Consider the following 19,871-nt stretch of genomic DNA (forward strand, 5'->3'; position numbering starts at 1 on the left):
GAGACTTGACCCTTTTCTTTACTCCGGATGAAAGAGAGAGAGAGAGAGAGAGAGAGAGAGAGAGAGAGAGAGAGAGAGAGAGAGACTAGGAGGTTGGATGTCGCAGCGCTGACGTCGAGAGGATACCTTACGTGGACGGCTTTACCGGGTGGAAGCGACCGCGGAATCGTCGACAGCGAGAAGAGGAGGTAATAGGATCGTCCGTCACTGAGGTCTACCTTGCCGGCTGAGAGAGAGAGAGAAAGAGGGAGGAAGATAGAGATAACGAGAGAAAGAGCGAGTGAGCGAGCGAGCGAGCGAGCTAGCAGCTTGGTACACATGAACTCCGTTTCGACTCTGACTCCTCCGTCACCACTAACTCGCGGTCGGTAAAGCGTCGAGACGACGACGGCGGCGGTGGTGATCCGGCGAGACACGACCGTGCGCGAACGAACGGCTGGCAGTCGCGGCCTTCTGGTGGACGTGATAAGGACGAGCGGTGCGATCCGTTCCGGTGAACGAAGTGGTCGGTTGTACGAAGCGCGAGAAAGAGCTGCGAAGGGACGAAAGGACAGGAAGAAAGGAAACGATTAGCGGATATTCCAAGGACGCGGCTACCCGATCGAGGAATTTCGTGCTGCGTTTAGTGCTACGTGCTCCAATCGTTATTTAGAAGAACCAAAGGAACTTGAGAAGATCTAGGAGGTGAGATATTAAAGAAAACAAAATCCCTGCGGAGGAGAAAGCGAACGTAAAGCAACAACGACGAGAGAAGACACGAGTCCTTGATCAACAATCCGGTACTACGTGGACTTGAACACGGTTGACGGTGCGGGGAAGACAGAGGGTAGCCAAAAGGAAGAAAGGAAGTAGCCGGAGTAGCGGGCCACTTGACGGGCCATCCGGTGGTACATGATCGAGCTGTGTCGCGACCGACATTGACTCCGGCTCCGTCATATCGAGGGAGATTAGAGGCGACCCACGTTTTACTCGCTTCGTTCGGTAGACAACGAACGCCGGCGAAGCGACGGGGGCAACGAAAGGAGAGAGAGCTGCGAGGGGAGAGCGAGGAGAGGAGAGGAGGATCTACTTGCTGATCAGCGCGAACCCCGGGCGATAAGCGGCTCCCGTCTCGAGTTGACGAGCCGCTGACTCGGCGGACACGGGAGCCGGTTGTTTCAAAGCTATTAGTGCCCACGATGATTCCAATTATCCGCGAGTGACTTCCACATTCGCGCGACGGTCTGTCTAACGCCCGATCCAGTCGTTTTGCGACCACTCGTCGTGCGACCGCGCTCCGTGCCGGTTTCCTTAACGGAAACGAGGATTCTCCCCGACTCTCTTCCACGTGTACATTTTGAGAACTGCCGATTCTGGATTCTTGCTCTGGAGTGGATAAAGTGATCGGCAACGTTTCGATAAATCGGCTCGAAACGTGCGATCGAACGCGCCGAGGTTATCCCGGTCTTCTCCGAGCGATCGCACGCATCGTAGAGATCCACCTGGAGTCTCAACTTGATCTATCATTATTAATTGCTTCGAGGATAATCCGGCAGCATCGTTCCATCGGATTAATCCGTCCGGGACGAATTTCCAGATAAACGGACGGGGCGATCGCCTTCCATTCCATCCGGGATCGCGCTCGATAAGCCACGAGGATTCCCATACGCTCGCGCTCTCGCGCGAGGCTACGCTTGAAAATCGCTCGGTGTCGTTGCTTGACAAAACCGGTTTCGTTCGGCTCAGCGAATCTCGGCGTTTATACAAAGGTCGTGTGTGAGAGCGCGCCGCGCGCGCGACCGCGGGAGAGTATGTGGTAGGAGTGAGATTTATGGAAAACGAATTTACACGAGGTCACACCCACGGGAGCGGCTGTCTATCTCTCTCTCTTTTTTTCTTGTATCTTCGTTTCTCTCTCTCTCTCCCTCTCCCTCTCTTACTCTCTCTCTTGTCTGTCTCCTTGTAACTCGCACTCTCTCCCCCAGTTCGTCTATCAGTTTATCCACGCATTCCCTCTATTAATAATAACGACGAAGCCGATACAGCCGAGAATCGTCGACCGGATCACGTTGAAGAATCCTTGAAGGAACGAGATCTCGATCGCAAGAGAGTCTGATGTCGCTCTGATATCGACCAACCGAATAAATATGCCACATTCGCGGCGGCCTTGAAGAAATTTTCTTCGGGCCGACAGTCACCGTGCGCAGGATCAGCGAACTCGAGATAACGGCCGGCGACGAAGCGCAGGGGAATTTATAGGGCGGCTCATCATGCTAGCGACCTTGAGTATCCAGGTGTCTCCGATGATTGAGAATCGCGATCGATCGAACACGTAACTACCGGACGGCGAATCTCAGAGATCTTCGAAGGATGTCGGGGGACTTGGGTGGCCCACGGGAGGAGCAGGACTCGTCGCCCGGGTCGAATAGCAGCAACGCTGCGTCAGTTGCGAGGAAATCATCGGCGAGGAAAATTTAGCTGTCTTGCCACGAGCACTTGCTTGATGATCGGTCACGGCAACGATGAAGCGTGCGACGAGCGCATCCGTTGCGGCCGCCACGGCCGCCGCGACGCAAGTGCATCACCAGGCGAGGATCCAGGAGTTGTTCTCTCCCGGATCAGTGCCGACGGCGGCGGCGACGACGACGACGTCGACGACGACAATGACGACGACGACGACGACGACGACGACGACGTCGACGAACGCGAATACGACGATCGTCGGCGGTGCCTGCACGGACGAGCTGGATAAGCAAATCACAACGATGTCTTCCCGGCTCGAGTCAAAAGGCTCACCGAAGATTAGTCCCGGAACGGGCGATGACAGCAAGGCTAAATCTACGGTAATGTCGCGATTGTTAGCCGTCGATTCCGACAATTACATGCTGCGCAAGGCCGCCACAACGGCGACGACGGCAGCTACCAACGGCGCCGTGGCGCCGTCGTCTACCACCTCATCGTCGTCGTCATCGTCGAATAGTTCCGCGAGCATGCAGCTGCAACGGCAGATGCAGAGTCTCGCCATCGGATCGGCTACCGCGCCGTCGATCCTCGCAACGTACGGTAACGGCACTGACCACGTTGTCGGTCAGCTGTACGACGTCACGCGGGCAACGTCCAGATCGACGGCGACGTACGTGTCGCCCAGGTGGTACACCACCAGTAATAATAATCAGCCGACGAGGCAGCATCGGGAAGGAACCGCGGCGGCGACTGCGACTGCGACCGCGCAACTCGAGGAGCAATCCTTGCAGCAGTTGCAGCTGCAATCGCGTACGGCGACGTCGACGCGCGATGACGCGACGACGCCCGCAGCGTCGACGGCGGACGGTGTCGAGAGCGAGCTCGGTTTCACGAGGCCGGTGTGCGCGAGACCGGTGTCTTTTCATCGATACATGTGTTGGTGTAGCGCGCAACAGCAGCAGCTGCAACTGCAGCAGCAGCAGCAGCCTGCTGTGGCGGAGGGCGTCGACGCGAACTCCTCGATCGGTCGCGCGAAGGGTGGCAGGGGCTCAGCCACCCACGAAGGGTTGGCAACGAGACGAACTGTGCGCGATGATAATAGTAGTCTATGTTGCTGCATGTGCGGTTCTCTATGTCCTGCAGAGTGCCACGCGTGCTTCCACATCGTGTGCTCGGACTACAGCGGCCAGCACCTGTGCAAATGGACTACCAAGGGTCACGCGCTACCGGGCCAGGTTCACGACAAGGACAAGGTCAGTAAGCCAGTGCAGTTCCTCGTTACGTTACGAATGATGTACCGTTCGAATTAATTACACCTGAGTTGCGCTCATGTCTTTTACTATCTTTCATTTTTCTTTGAACTGATCTCTTTACTGTATTGAATAATAAAATCTAAACGAATCTTATTAGGATACATCGCAATGCGAGCTATAGTCACATTTTGAAAAATATTTAAAGAATTTGTGAAAATTCTTAACGTGAAATTTCTAGTTATACTAGAATATCAAAAAAGTTCTGAATTATCCTTCGGTTTTTGCATATAGATTTATTCAGAAATAATAACGATTATTCTGTAACCTTCAAGTGGATAAGTGAGATAGCCGTTTCTTAAAAACCTTGAAAAAGAACTTTTACTAATTCTGAAAAAGGACAAAAAAGAATTATTCAAAAGTCTTAAAGTACATATTTCTCTATCTCATAAAGGTATAACTAATGTCAATTTAATTATACATGTATGTTATATTAATAGGAAATGTAACTGTAAAATTAAAAAAAGTTTTAGGGTGCACTGAACATCCCACCTACCAATTTATATCTTTAGACCATCTATCTACTTAGAGATTAAAATAAAGATTATCATGTTCAATAATCATTCGCTACCAGTGTCTTAGCTGTTAGATTTTGTCTCGACCATTCATCTAGATGAGATATATCTTAATACAGTTCTGATTCTGCATCGTTTAACTTAGTCTTGTTTTATTAATTATAGGTAAATGAAGCTTTTCTTGCGAAGACGATGATTCGAAATTATTGAGCAAGTTAAAGTAGCTTGTCGTGAATTTTTCGAATGTAGGAGTATACGATAGACAAAATGTCGGTCGTTTATGCAACATCCAATGTATGTAACCACGCATATGGATATGACATAATTTTAATTATTTTTTGTAACAGTCGGCTTTGTCTATCATATGCTTTTGTTCTAAGAAATTCAAACGGTATTGATATCAAGTACGGCAAGTACACTGAAAAAGAGTCTGATAACAGCTATCAAATTTTTGAGTGAAATAATTTCAATCAAATGTTAACTTTTTGAGAGACAGTGAAAAGTATACTTCCCACCTTTTTCTTTTTCATTTTTAAGATGTACTGTTCACAGTACATCTTAATAAAACCAATTATGATTTTACATTTTTCTGATATATTATTGCTTACTTTTCATGTTTTACATACTCATTATACCTGATTAACTTGACCGTTTTTTTAAAATCATTTTTAGGAAATTTTTAAAATTTTAAAAAGAGCATTTTTTAAATAAAAAATATAATTTTTTGGAAAATATTTAAGATAAGAAATTAAAATTTTTGTTAAATTATTTTTTATGTAATAATAAAAATACAATATATATATTTTTTCAGAATTTTTTGCACTCTAATTTTTTATTAAAAAATTAGTCTACTGTGAAGATAAAAATTACATTACGTAACAAGTTTTTTGTATTTTTATCATGGAAGATCGTTCTATAGTAAAGAGAATGCATTGAATACAAATACGACCTCAAAAATTGTCTCTCATGTAAGGTTTCTAAAAAAGAAGGAATTCAAATGCTTCAAAAATGTGTTTTTGACCATTTTCATAAATTCATAATGCATAATCCAGGTATTCCAGCAATTTTAGAAAAGTCTAACATTGAAGTTCGGACTTTTATTTTTCAATTTTAATTTAAAAAGTCGTAAACAAAATGTAATTCGTAGAAGCCACATTCATTCAGATTTACACTAATTTACTCCTATATAACAGTCATATTGGATCTGCTGTTCCGAATTTTTAAAATCTGACTTCAGATTCGTAATCAGCGATCCATAAAACATAGAATTGTAAAATTTTACAGGAATCCGTCAGGTAGAAAAAATATGACTCTCAAAGGGTTAATAAAGTCAAAAATAATTTTACTTTTGTAAATATTTAGTATTACCAAACATAATAATATAACCAAATGTTTGATATTAATTATAAAATATTTAGAAAAGTAAAATTATTTTTGGTTAATCGAACATTTGATGACCAAAATATTACCAAACTCTTTTTTCAGTGTAGCAAACTGCTGATGAATGACTATTGAACATGATCTTTATTTTGAGGAATAAATATCGTTGTTTCTGAATAAATTTTTATACAAAAATTGTTTTTATACATAAAATTGAAAGATAATTTAAAATTTTGTTCATAACTTAGTATATATATATATTTTTTTGTTTTTGTTTTTATTAATATATTTAATGTTTTATAGCATAGATCGATTTATTTATAACTTATACCTTTTGTATATAAGCAGATTCTATGACGCTTTTAAACCGACAGAATTATCTCTCGCGCATGCACTATCATAGTTTGGCGAAATAAAAATGTGCAGAATCTTCCCGCGATATTCACAAGGCAAAGTACATAACACTTAACAATGAAAATCGAATATCGAAACTTCATCTGTATCGAGACACCACATAGCACGTGAAAGTATCAAGCTCGAAAACTAATACTTCTGGTGATAAGGATTTATCTTTGATTATGTTTCAACGGTGAGAGAGAGAGAGAGAGAGAGAGAGAGAGAGAGAGAGAGATGCATTATAAAATGCAGAAAATCTTGACGTGCCATTCTGCACATAAAATCGATTATGCGCAAAAGCATTTTTTATTGTAACATGAGATTTTATCTTCATCCGTCTTTCTTTTATTTTCGATGAATGTATTTGTGTGTTTAATTTTTGTTTACTATTTTTAATTAAACGAAATTATGGAGAAACTTTTTATTTATATTATCATAATAAAGTCTTGCATTTTTTCACGATTAAATTAAAATAATTTATAATAAATAATCTGCCGGATTAAAATAGCGATTTCGACGCCATCTTGATGCAAAAAGAAATTCATTATTCCTATTTCGAATCACTGGGATGTATATAAGTATACGATTTTGACATATATTTTTCGACTATGAAAGAGAAAAACATCTAGGGATGTAAATTTTATATCTATTATAATTTCGTGAATTTTACATAAACATATAAATGGCATGTCGTTATCAGGGCGAGACTTGCTTGAAATTCGATAGCGTAACGACCTAAATTCGACGGCGTCTGCCATGAAATTGTGATAGGGGAAAAAAGGGTAAAAAAGGGATTTGAATGTCATTTCTTCCTCTTTTATAAAAGTTGATAACATAAGTTATCCGAGTTAAAAGCATAAAATATCCGAGTTAAAACTGCGCGTTTCTTATTAACACAAGGCGAGAATAAAATTAAAAAGATTAAAAATATTATATATATTTCATGATAATAATACATATAATGCAATGTAATGCGTATAAATTTGAGAGTGGTAATTCATTGAAAACTTTCTGCTCTAATATCAATTTCATGTAAGAATAAATACATTAAAGGAAATAATATAAATTTAATAGTTTTTTTAAACTATATGTAACTATATGTTACGTATATAATTGCATCTTTTTTATTTTACCGATGGAATGAAAATCAATAGGTGAAAGCTGTAATGAAATAAATCATCTAAACGCTGGAAGCAATAAATTGCATTTTATGTCTTTTAACTATCACAATTTAAGAAAACTGAAATAGACTTCCGTAATGATAATCTATGATTTACGGATGACTGAACAGATTAAGTGGAGTAAATCTAATGTATTTATGTCTAATTGCAGCCCGAGAGTCATTACAACGGACAATGTTATAAAAAAGTCAATATTCATACAAGTTTTAAATTTTATTCTTTCAATCAAATTTAACGAATTAAATATAAAACAATTATCATTTTAATTTGAAATAGAATCGAAGGAAAACTAACTAATTAAGTATAAAGAATTTCTATTTTAAATATAAAAATAATTTTTAGTGCATCTTTGATTCGTTGTGATTGCAGGTCTGTGAAAGAACTTTTAATTGAATTTTTACAAAATTGATAGGCATCTGATTATCCACAACTTGTTCACATTTGTCCATAAGTAATAATTTTTATCTATCCTGCAGAAAAAATTTATAAATATAAACAACAGGATTAAGTATTCCTAAATATTTTTTTTCATTACACACGGAATTCAAGTGTTCACGAATTATCCGTATTTATTTCCTTACAAATAATTGTTTCTTATTTATTCTGTAAAAATAAATTATAAACAAATAGGAGTAGAGGAAAGCCCGCCTATTATGAGATAGGCGCCTAATAGATAGCGGCGTTTCTGCTAAACTAATAAACGCTATCTATCGGATTCCATCATGAATTTATTGCTCTTGCATTGAAAACTATTTAGTAAAATTCATTATTAGATCATGCCTGTAGTCATTGTAAAACAAGATTTTAGAATTTGGACGTCTTCAAGTTTCATTGAGATGAGCATTTAAATCTTATTTATTATTTAATAAATAAATATTTGGCAATAAATTCTTCATGTAGTGATAGAGTAGTAAGGTCGTACTAATAGAAAAATACGGGATATGTTGAATTATTTAATTACAAAAGTTAGATTTGATGATCATAAAACCATAAGGCGTGGAAATCGTAATATGAGATGCTCAGGGTATTCCTAATATGAAATAACCCATGCTTCTATGTTATAATGAAAATCGTTGTTAAAGTATAAATATTATTGTACAATCATAAAAAAAGACAATCGGAATGAACGTCGAGTACCTATATCTTGCGATACTTGATTCCAACTACCTGAAAACCAGTTCTGGGTCTATTGCATGCTCATTTTTCGCGCACGCTGGCTGTGTTTGTTTGTATTTTAGAAACATTAAGTATTAACATTAGTATTAATATTTGCTCACTTTTTACATGTCTTTAATTAAAAAAAAAAATGGAATTAAATTTTATGTAACGTTATCTTAAAGCTTATTAAATTCCCTTCAAAAAATGACCTATTATTTTTTTAAATTCTGCCTATAGACTTCTAGTATTTACCCAAAATGAACTCGGTATCTCATAATAGGGGCCTTTCTTCTACATGATGAGAGTAAATTTTGATAGGAAGATTCAAAGATGTGTATCTTCAAATTACATATTTGAACGCTCACAATTTGTCCGTATTATCCACAATTATCTGTAAATAATTGTTTATTGATTGTTGACTACCTTGCAAAAGGAATTATAAACAAAAAAATGGCACAAATTTTTTCACAAGTATCTCTAAATTTATTTTTTAATTATGTATTATAATTTATGAACAAATGCGGACAAATTGTGGACAGTCCGAATTCCCGGGATGTAAAAACAAAACACTTACTCAACTCTTTTATATATTTATAAAACTCTTTTGTATATTTATTTTTTGCATTGTGGACAAAGAATTATTTATCAATAAATTTGGACATGTCAACAATCGAATGCCATATCGATTTTATATATAAAAATTTGTATTTAAAAGTACAAACTTCGCAGGCTTTGTAATAGCAATATTTTTGATCACGCGTCTGATTTTAGATAGATGTACAGCATCAATCGTTACAAAACCCCTTCGAAGAAAAGGCGTTCTATAAACGTCACCATATCGCGGTAGGATTTCCGTCGCAGAGATGATGATTTCCGTGAAATAAGTTACCCGTGGCGAGGCATCCTAGATTAACGGGTTGAATCGCAAAAATTCGCGACGTCGGCGATTTAATTCTCACGCCGCCCGGTGTCGGTGGGATGTAGCGTGTGTGCGGTGGCGAGGAAGAAACGATCTTCTCGACGGAGATTAATCGAGCGCGTCGATCGGACGGACGGACGGACGGACGGATGCGCGCGGATGTAACACGCGCTGCCGGCTGGCGTGGATTATTCGGACGGGGACGACACAGGCGAGGGCTTATCTCACGGTTGTCGTCATATCGCGGACTCGGGGTTACGGCGAGAGGTTACGTTTTCTTTTTTCCGCACTTTTTACGCTTTTGCTTTATCGGACCCTCGCTACCCGATAGCAACGGCTGGAGGCACACGGAGATGTCTCTTCTCTTCTCTTCTCTTCGCGTCACCTTATCCTACCTCCGGTCCCGCCGCCCCTCCGATCGCGCCTCGATTTATTTATCTAATCGGACCTGGCCGGTCGCGTAGTGCGTTAAGTGCTCGACGAGCGACGCGCCTTATCTTCGAGATCGAGAAAATCCGGAGACGCTTCTCGCGCGTAGTTTTTACGTAATTCTCGCGCGATCGACACCGGATAACAGCACTTGTCCAGAGAGTGAATAGAGTTGTATGCGAAAAAAATTCTAGCTAAATGTACAATTCTTCTTTTTTCTTGCCTTTTTTAAATTTACGTAATGATGAAATACGTGTAGATGTTACACACGTATGCATTAAATAATCGTTAACTGAAAGTCACAATTATTAATCATAGAAGGTTAATATGGAGATTAATATGGAAATATTGATACGATGGAAATATTATAATTGTATGATGGTATATCGTGCTGTTTTTGTTACCATCAAGGATTTAATCACTTAAATTAAAATCGATAGCAATTTTACGTTAATAGACTGATGTATTATAAATTATGTTCTTTTACTTGTTTCTTAATTTTTGTTTTTTATCTATTCCAGGTAAATATGTAAATAGATTTTTAATGTGATGTTCAGAGAAAGCTTTGTATAGAGAATAATTTGGGAAATGTCTAAAATAAACCGCAATGCTATTATGTGATTGTAGCAGTTAGTTTTTAATTAACTAATAATCGTATAACGATGCGGAAAAATACGATTAGGTGTTCTCTGAAGTTCGCTATAATAGAGATAGCCTGTATCATAATCGAACCATAACTATGTCGAATATACACATAAAAATAAATTAAGTGTTTCAATTAAACTTTTTTAAAGAGAAATTGATAGATTTATTATGGAAGTAATTATAAAAACTACTATGAAATTCGTTAAAATACCTGAAATACACACGAAAGACATCTTAATGTGAATCGGGTGCTTATCTTTACCTGATAATATATGTTGCTAATAATAATTAGCAATTTTATTAGATATTATATAATGTTGTAAAATACTACTGCAAAAGCTTATTAGATTATTTATAAAGGTATATATCATCCGTTAATTAATAGAGAATGTTGATAATCTCTGAAAACACAGTACTCGGTTAAATTGAATTGCTTCTTATTGGAGGAGGGGAAACTAGATATCTGGAATGAAACGTATATCTACCTTAGAAGAGATTTATCTTATTTTATTCCGACTTTCACTCTTTCAGTTCAATCGATTAACAAGAAGCGATTATCTCAATTTGCTGTGTGAATCGTTCTGTAAAGCGATTCTGAAGTCACAATTCAGAAAGAAATGAATATTGTGGTAACGAAAAGACAAAAATTCTAATAGATTGTGACGTTGTCGAGGATTATGCATTTTTATTTTAAAATCTTGAGGATAATAAGCACGTAATCTGACTGACAAACGAGACTATCTGGCTTATTAATCTGCTTCCGCTTGCAAAGAATCGATTAATTATGTGCGTTTAAAAGGATTTTGCACGATTTACTGTTAATGATACTCTCGGATTATATTTTTATATTTATTTGTCAAAAGTAAGATTATAATATATCTGATACTTATATTTAACCATTTTGATACATTACTTCTAACGAGATATAAATACATGCATGACATTTAATATAATTGGAAATGAATCAAGTAAATAAGAGAAGCCGCTAACTGTGGTCAAAGTTAGATGTTGAAATAATATTTTTATACAGACATATTTTAAATACACTTATTTTAGATATATGATTGTACTCCCGATTATTTTCGACTTGCAACACAATCAACTGAAATAATAAGAAAATCCATATAAAAATATTATTTCAACATCTAACTTTGACTGTAGTTGACGTTTTTCTTACTTCTAGTTAATTTATTCATATATAGGGAGTCTTATTCTCTAACTTATTAATTTGAGATGAATTTTACTTTCATGAAATATTAATCTGAAGTATATTATAAATATATTTGACACTCAAAATTGGAAGGTCGCGAAGAATGATAACTTCCTGAAAACTCCGTTTATACAAAATTGTACCAGCAACTTTCGAAGTCAGATACTTCATGTAGAATACGTGATCGTAATTATAATGAAAATCATTTTATTAGAAGATTATTACGTTGTTGCCTCATTTATCAGCTCTACTTTGCTTTAATTAATTTTTTTCATCATTCACGTGATCTAAGCCGGGATTAGCAAGTCGTATAAATATGCCTCGAAGTGTACGCGTGTGTGCGTACACGTGCTTCCTCGTGCGCAAGTGGATTTGGCTCGATTAGTCGTCGTTGATTCTTGTGCCATCGATGCCCACCTACGATTTATGTCTCGTTTCTCTGTTCACAGCCTGTCAGTGAGTGGACGTCGTTGAACGTAGTTGAATGGATGTCAGCCCTAAATCTATACCGCTATGCGGACGTCTTCAAATCGAAGGACATTAAAGGCAGCGATCTGCTTCATCTGGATCGGGAAAAGCTCATGGTAAGCCGATCATCTTAATTAGTTATTAGCATACCGGTCGTCCATACATCTCGGATTAAGGTCTCGAACTAATGTCATTCAGTGGACTGAGAACCGCCTTGAACCGAAGGAACTTCAAATGTGGGACATTCGATTATTACTATTAAATTATTATAATCAAGATAATTTTTGTTTTATTAGCAAATCATACCCTTTATTCTACTTTTACTATAATACAGTAATTATAGATAATAACAAGTAAATTATAACGATTTAATTTAATGAATGGTTCAAACGAAGTAGGGTAATATCGTGAAGTTATTATAACATACTCTACTTAACTTCGCTTTTTTTACAAGATCATTGCACCGATTTGGAAGCGATACGGTGTATAATATCAATTAAAAATACGATATATCCATCTACCCATAAAGTGATTAAATATAATTACGATTGAAACTCACAAATTAAAGTAACCTTTATTTTAAAAAATCAAGTGAAAGTTAAACGAAATTGATTTTTCTTTTAATAGTTTTTTTTTTAAATCTGTGAATTACAATGAAATAGTGAGACTAAATCGATTTCTACGTGACTAAATATTAATCTCGAAACAGTTATCGATTTAATGAATGATAATGCACTGTCCTTATTCGTTTATCATCGACAGCAAATTACTTTATTATGATATTTTTTTCGAATTTACTGACAATTCTAAAAATACCGGCGGTTTTACTATGATAGCCGATCATTTTCTTTACGAACAGTTAATTAATCTTTTCCCATTAATCAGCCATGGTCTAGTTTAGTGAAATGTGACTGTAGCTTATACGGGATGCTTATTAGAACTAATTAGCAGTAAAAATTAATGTACTGTAATAGTATCATATCAAGCTACTACGCAAAGCAATTGCGTGGAAGACTGTTTATTTACTTTATTATCGAATGAAGAGATTTCTGTTCGGAGAAACTATTTGGCGAATCAAGCGATTTAAGCGGGGGGCTGTACGTTTTTTGCGATGTGCACTAAAGCTAGTCTCACACACACACACACTTTCCGTAACAGTAACAGTAAGGTTTTCGACTAATTGCGTTGCTCGATTCGGTCGTCCGTAACCGTAAGAATCGAACAACGCGATTAGTCGAAAATCTTACTGTTACTGGAAAGTGTGTGTGACTAGCTTAACGCTCGCGAAACGCACAATCACGAGGTCGAATCGTGCAAAAAGTGCAAATTAAGTTCCTTGCATTTTCGTGTCCCATTTGATTGAAATTTAATTCTGCGACAAACAATCGTCAGCAATCTGTTCTGAGCTATATTTCTACTTTTAGAACGATGCGCACATATTGAAATTCTTCAGGTTTAAATTTGATATATTGCTGGCACATATATATATATATATATATACACACACGCGCGCGCACACACACACACAAAAGCTCGCATGTGGTTATATTTGACTGAATTTCGTTTTATGATCGATAAATTTTCTGTTATTTATTCTACGTTATTATACATTTTTTTTTTTTTCAAAAGGATGAGAAGAGTTGTCTCAAAACTATTTTATTGTTATTTAAATTTTTATTGTCACATTCTGAAATTAAATAAATCCTCTTTCCAATTAACTAAAAATAGGATAAAATTCGCTAATATCTTTCACTAATAGATTTCTTTATATCCTGTAGGTATTATATCAAATAAATGTGCTGGAATATAGTTTCATGCGAGTTTCACTCTAGTTTCATATAAATTTTTATACGAAAATCTGCTATCACCACACAGCTTCAAGTTCTGAAATAAAAAAGTAGTAGAAGCAGTTTTTTTATTGCAAGTGGTAAAGTCATTCGATGTCTTTTTGTACTGAATCATCAGTCCTTGGTCTTCGCTCGTTTCGGATCGGCAACGAAGGCGGAATCGCGCGATCGAAAATTCTTCGGCTAGTGCTTGGCAGAGACGATGACCTCGAGTCGAGAGTATCTGGACGACGTTTTCCTTGGCCCGTTGACCTTGTAATTGCCCTGTAGCGTCTGTTGGTGCGCCACAGTCAAGTCTTTATCGAATCCCCCTACCGATATGTATATCTCTCTCTTTTACCCATTCTGCGTCGATTTTTCTTTATCGTCGTTTACGAGTGACCCGCAACTTTCGGATGCTTTCGGTTAGGTAATTTTCTTCTCATCGTCGCGCGAAAAAGATTCCTCGTTCAGCTTATTTTCGCAGCATTACACGCTTATTGTAAAGTCTAACACGCAAAATCGATACATTATGTATGGAAGAATATAGAAAAGGGAGCTTGATTTAATGAGATCACTTTTATTGGCGCAGCGCGTCATTGCCTGTCATGCACTTATCGCGTTTTTTTTTTTATTAACTTCTTAATAGCCACGATTTGACGTGAGGTCTTTATTAAGACGACAAGGTTGGTCGCGATATGATTTTTGTACTTCTGTTGCGATTCCATTACGTGCCTATCCTATTTCCGGCAATCACGACGTTTTTCTGTGTTGTTATCAGTTCAAAACATTGTGGTAGAATTACCGCATAATGCACGAAATATGTAATTTACTGTGCTGCGGAATATCATTATTTATAACTCTTCGCGTTTTCAGTATTTCGACATAAGTAATGGTATATTTATTATCGCGTCTTCGCTATTATTATCCTACATCACAACGGAATATTTAGTGACAAAAAAATTTGTTTAATTTTTTGTGTTGAATTCTAAAGAATATTTATATAAAATAATATGAAATATTAAATGTACTTTAACCTGTTTCTTTTTATCGTTCCATTTAAGATGGTATCTTTTTAATTTTTTATCTCCATATGAATACTTCATATGCAGCATTTTTTACACGTATGCATATATATATATATATATATGTATATGGAAGAAAATTGAAAAGATGCTGCTCTATAAATAGAATTTATAAGATGGAGAGAAGAAGTAAATTAAATTGTAATATATTTGTTGTAAGCAAATATTGGTAAAAGAGTTAAAAATTATTTTTGACTGTAAAGGATAAGATATGAAACGTACATTTTATGATTGATAACACATTGAAGAAATATTAGATAAATATTGCATAAAAGCGTAGCTTTTAATATCGTCAGAGTGCATAAAGAAAAATTTGTTTTACAAAATATATCACAAAAACAACTTCAATACAAGATGAACTTTTTAACTTTTTGAACTTTATTATAAGATGAAGCTGTTTTTATGATATTTTATATATCTACTGATATAACTTTTTATATCTGCTGATTAAGTTTTATTTTATTTTGTTCCCTCTTAATTACTGCACGGCGCATAGTTAAAATGCTAAATAAATGCTGCCACAATAAAATACGAGGATATAAGTCGAGATATAAATATAAACTTTCCGAAACGTTTGCATTTTGCAATTCTATGAAACACAATGCAAAGACACTTTTTCCTACGTCTGGTTACAGGTTACAAGACGCTATCTTTTAATGCTCGGTGATCAGAGAACTTATACGCTCATAACGATTCAGTAGAGTAGCTGAGATTATTTGCGTTCTCTTATGCAAGTCTTGCGTATTAATATTATTATACTATCTTCCTGCATCATTACTGAAAGAAAAATGTACCAAATTTTAATAAATATTTGTTTTAATAGTATTAATATGACATTTATTTATGAAAAATAAATGTTTGCTAAATAAAGAAATATAATAGTTAAATCAAAGTAACGGTTCTTTATTTATTAAATAAATATGTGTTTATATTCAGTAAATGTTTAACTGGTAGTATTCAAACAAATATTTATTAAAATTTGATACATTTTTCTTTCAGCGTAGAATACATATTTTAGTTAACGTGGAATTTGAGTTTCAAAAAGTACTTGTGTCGACAAGCATGTACAGTGAGAGCAAAAAATATTCGTAATTTTTTATTAAAAAAATCTTATTTGTAGAAAAAAAATATTAATTAGCAATTTTATATAATGAATATATTCTGTTCTAACATATAGAAATGAGCTTCGCATGTATTTCTGATATTACAAGCTAAATTTCTCGACTGTACGAATACTTCTTGAGCATTCAAACAATAAAACAATATAACTTTTAATTTTCACTTATTTTTCAGATAATATATTTTCTATAATTAATACATATTTTTTTGTTATATATAATATATTTTAAGAAACATACAGTCTATTTTATTTTTTATGAATAAATTTTTAATTATCCAACAAGAAATGATCGTCAATTAAACGTCGAATCGACATTAAATTGATATTGAAATTATTATATCGATATCAATTCGATGACTGATTTCTCGCTGGATAATATTTAATTTTTAAAAATAAAGTTTCTTTAAAAAATATTTTCTCTGTACGAATACTTTTCGTACTCACTGTAAATGTATGTATCGATTATATTGCTGATATTAAAAAATATTTAATTTTTTATATTATTAAGAGCGTTAGTGTTAAAACAGAATGAAATAGATCCATTTGCATGTCCATTTGAAATCCCCCAAAATTTTTGTACTTAAACTAAGATAAAATAAGAAATGTACCTGAGCGATGGAGGAAAAGAAGGCGAAGATGCTTAGTGCAAAAAGTGCGAGCAACGCGAACAGATCTAACGTTAAGAAATATTTTATTTGACGATACTAAAAGTGTTTAGTACAAAAAAGCAGCAGAATGTAATAATTTTATTTTCCGACGTATCTTTCGACATTTTTAAGGTATATATAATATATATATATATATATCAGGAAAGAGAAGCAGATAATAGCGAAACAAAACTTGAACTTTTCTCTTTCTCACCGCGTAGTAGCTACGCCGCTGTAATGATCGCATCGTGCATGCGTTTTCCCCGCGCGTTACCACGCGCCGCATTATCATAATTATGCGAGAGACCCGCGCGCGGCATAACGGGTCGGTCGAGACGGACAATCGAATTACATCGGTCGGCCGTATTGGCCCAAGTTCTCGATGTTCGCCGTGGGAAAACGGGCGTTTCTTCGAACTGTAATTACGCCCGCGTTTTCCACGGTGGCGGCGGCGCGAGGCAAGTAATTGCGCTCGTTCGTTCGCGCGGGCGGTATAATAAAAGCGGTTTGAATTGTAAAAAATTCACAATGGAATCACGCCTGAAAATCCGAGCGCGCGGGCTAAGACTAAAATCAGGGTACGTTAATTAGAGAATCGTCTGTCCACTGATTTTGCGGTTATTTTAACGTTATTAAACCGTTGTGAAATTACATGGAACGGTTTTGCTAAAGTATCTAATTTAGCTTCACTGTTAAATATTGAAGATACTCGTACAATGTTAATCTAATTTCTTGAGTTAAGTAATTATATGTAAGTATTATTGTAGTTTGTTACTTTTAACTTTTATTTGTGTGAAAATTTTAATCGCTCGATTTCTGATTAATTTTTAAGTAAATAACGTTCGTATGCATTTAGTAAATAATAAAATAACGTCGTATGCATTTAGTAAATAATAAAGTAAATTTGAATTAAATTTAATACGTTTTTTAAATTGAATTATTTAACTCCATTGTTGTTTGTTGAATTAACAATATATTATTACGTAAGAGCAGTGTGATGATCTGTAAAAATAAAAAATTCAAAGACGTTATGAATTTAACAGTGTAGGTACAAGTCTGAAAATAATTTTGTTGGACCATCAAAATAATTATGGAAAGCCTGATGCTGCAAAAAGTTTTGTCATTTTAATAATAGTAATAACCAGTTTAATACTACATAATTATTTTGATAATTTAAACAATTATTTTCAGATATATATATATATATATATAAATTTTGAGATACTTAATTAAAACTGTTCTTTCTATAATGTTGCATTTGGAATTCGTTCATTTTCATCGTTATTGCGATGCTTTGGATTAATCTTGAAGAACCAGAAGAATCTCTCCTTACTCGCTCCGATGTTTTTCGATTTGGAAATGAAGTTGCTGCCAACTTTTATACTCTTCCATGGGAATTAGTACGTTGGATAAATTGAGAAATTTCTCTTATATTGTCGGTTTTTCGATTATCGATCCTCATCATATAGGGATCCTCATGAACTTAGCCTCTGCGCGTTCCTCGCAGGGCAAAAGTGCGCGTCTCAAGGCTACTTCAAGCGTAAATCGCATATTATCATACTAATTGACTCGTAAATCGACACTGAATGTTCTTTTAGTGCGAGAAATTGTTTGAGTCTCCCACTCAACTTGTCCTTCAAGCAGATTTTCCCGCTACGAACACATGGCGGGACAATAAAAGAATATGTCTCCCTTAATATTTTTCACGGAGGCATCTCAGGCATTCACCATTGCTTTCCTGGAGCATTCCTTTCAATTTAGTTTTATGAAGAATTCATTTTAGAATTTATTTTATATACGTCAGACCCCTCAGTTGGAATTACCGTTACCGAGGAATTATTTTATTGAAGTGACTTATGGCGAGTCTTTCTAAAATAAAATCTACTTCTTATAGTGCTCCTTGACGTTTTGTTTGCGCAAGAAATGAACGGGGGGATGTGCAAAGTGCGCTCGTATCCTTGAGTACTTCGTGCAAATTCTCTCCCCGTTGCAAAGCGATGAATTCTTCCCGAGCGTTTCTTGGCACTTGGAATAAAATAACGAGCACGTCAAATTTTATCGCCGCGTTCTCGCACGGCCGCGTAATATATCGATCACTTTACTTTTGCTGGCTTGTCGCCGCTAATAATAGCGTTTAGCCCACTGCACGCCGTGGCGCCGGCCGAAATAACGCGCCATCGCGCGAGAACGTGCGCGCGCGCGCGCGCATAGCCAAATAATTTGAAAAAGAAACCAGCTGCCGGAAGTGCTTTCTGTATAGAACCGGATTTATTTTTTCTTTTTTTTTTTTTGCGGTACAGAGACAATTTACGTAAAATGAAATCACATTCACGTCTATTTTCCGTTTCCGTTCAACTTTTCTCTTCGAGTTCTCCCTTTTATACAGCTTCCTCTTCTCTCTTTGGAGAGAAGCCGCGTCTTTTATCAAAGGATTCGACTGTTTGAAATGTACATTGCACGGGTACAGAGAATTCGCAGCGTAACGTGACATTTAAATTTCACGTTGACGTCTCTTTCTCTCTCTCGCTTTTATAGGATTTTATATTTAAAGAATATGTACATTTAACATGTACATTTATAAAGAATATGTTTTACTTTCCAATATTTTTAAATCTGTACACGGAAAGTATATGGTTTTGTTAAAATGTATTTAAAAATTTGGCTAGATACAAATCTGAAAATAATTTTATTGGACTATCAAAATAATTATGTAAGACGCTCAAACTTATATAGTTGCTAGAATGTCAAAACTTTTTGTAGCATTACTTATGCTTGAAATGTGTATGTTATTATTTTGATATTATTCCTTAAACGCTATAAATTCCGAGACCAAGTCGTTAAATTATACTGGTTCACAAGATTTTGTGCAAGAGATGAAGACTATTTCTAGGATAATTTTCGATGCCGATTCCGAATCTGTTATCGAAATATTTCCATCAGATCTGGTTTTTGAAATATAAGAAAATATATATATTTTTTATAAAACAACAAATCAGAAGTGTTGAAAGATTAACTTTTGCTGTTTTATATGACTTCAAATCGATTTCACGTATTAGAATCTATAGCAATAATTGCCATGTCCTTATCCTAATATCGGTAATAATAACATTTCTCAATTATCATTAAATCCTGGTGAAAAT

General features: G+C 36.0%; 1 protein-coding gene across 2 annotated transcripts in view; it reads left to right on the forward strand.

Annotated features, from left to right (window-relative positions):
• LOC108746411 (phosphatidylinositol 3-kinase regulatory subunit alpha) overlaps positions 1-19,871 on the forward strand; it is a 71,558-nt gene that overhangs the window by 36,210 nt on the left and 15,477 nt on the right. The window contains exons 6-7 of one of the 2 annotated variants that reach the window (XM_018483167.1): positions 3,586-3,695; positions 12,035-12,169. In XM_018483167.1, coding sequence (XP_018338669.1) covers positions 3,586-3,695; positions 12,035-12,169 — 245 coding nt within the window. Of the gene's footprint in view, positions 1-6; positions 3,696-12,034; positions 12,170-19,871 lie in introns of those variants that run through there. The other variant, XM_018483166.1, reaches the window with a different exon arrangement.

This window comes from Trachymyrmex septentrionalis, unplaced genomic scaffold (genome assembly GCF_001594115.1).
Source record: "Trachymyrmex septentrionalis isolate Tsep2-gDNA-1 unplaced genomic scaffold, Tsep1.0 scaffold17, whole genome shotgun sequence".
NCBI classification, from domain to species: Eukaryota; Metazoa; Arthropoda; class Insecta; order Hymenoptera; family Formicidae; genus Trachymyrmex; species Trachymyrmex septentrionalis.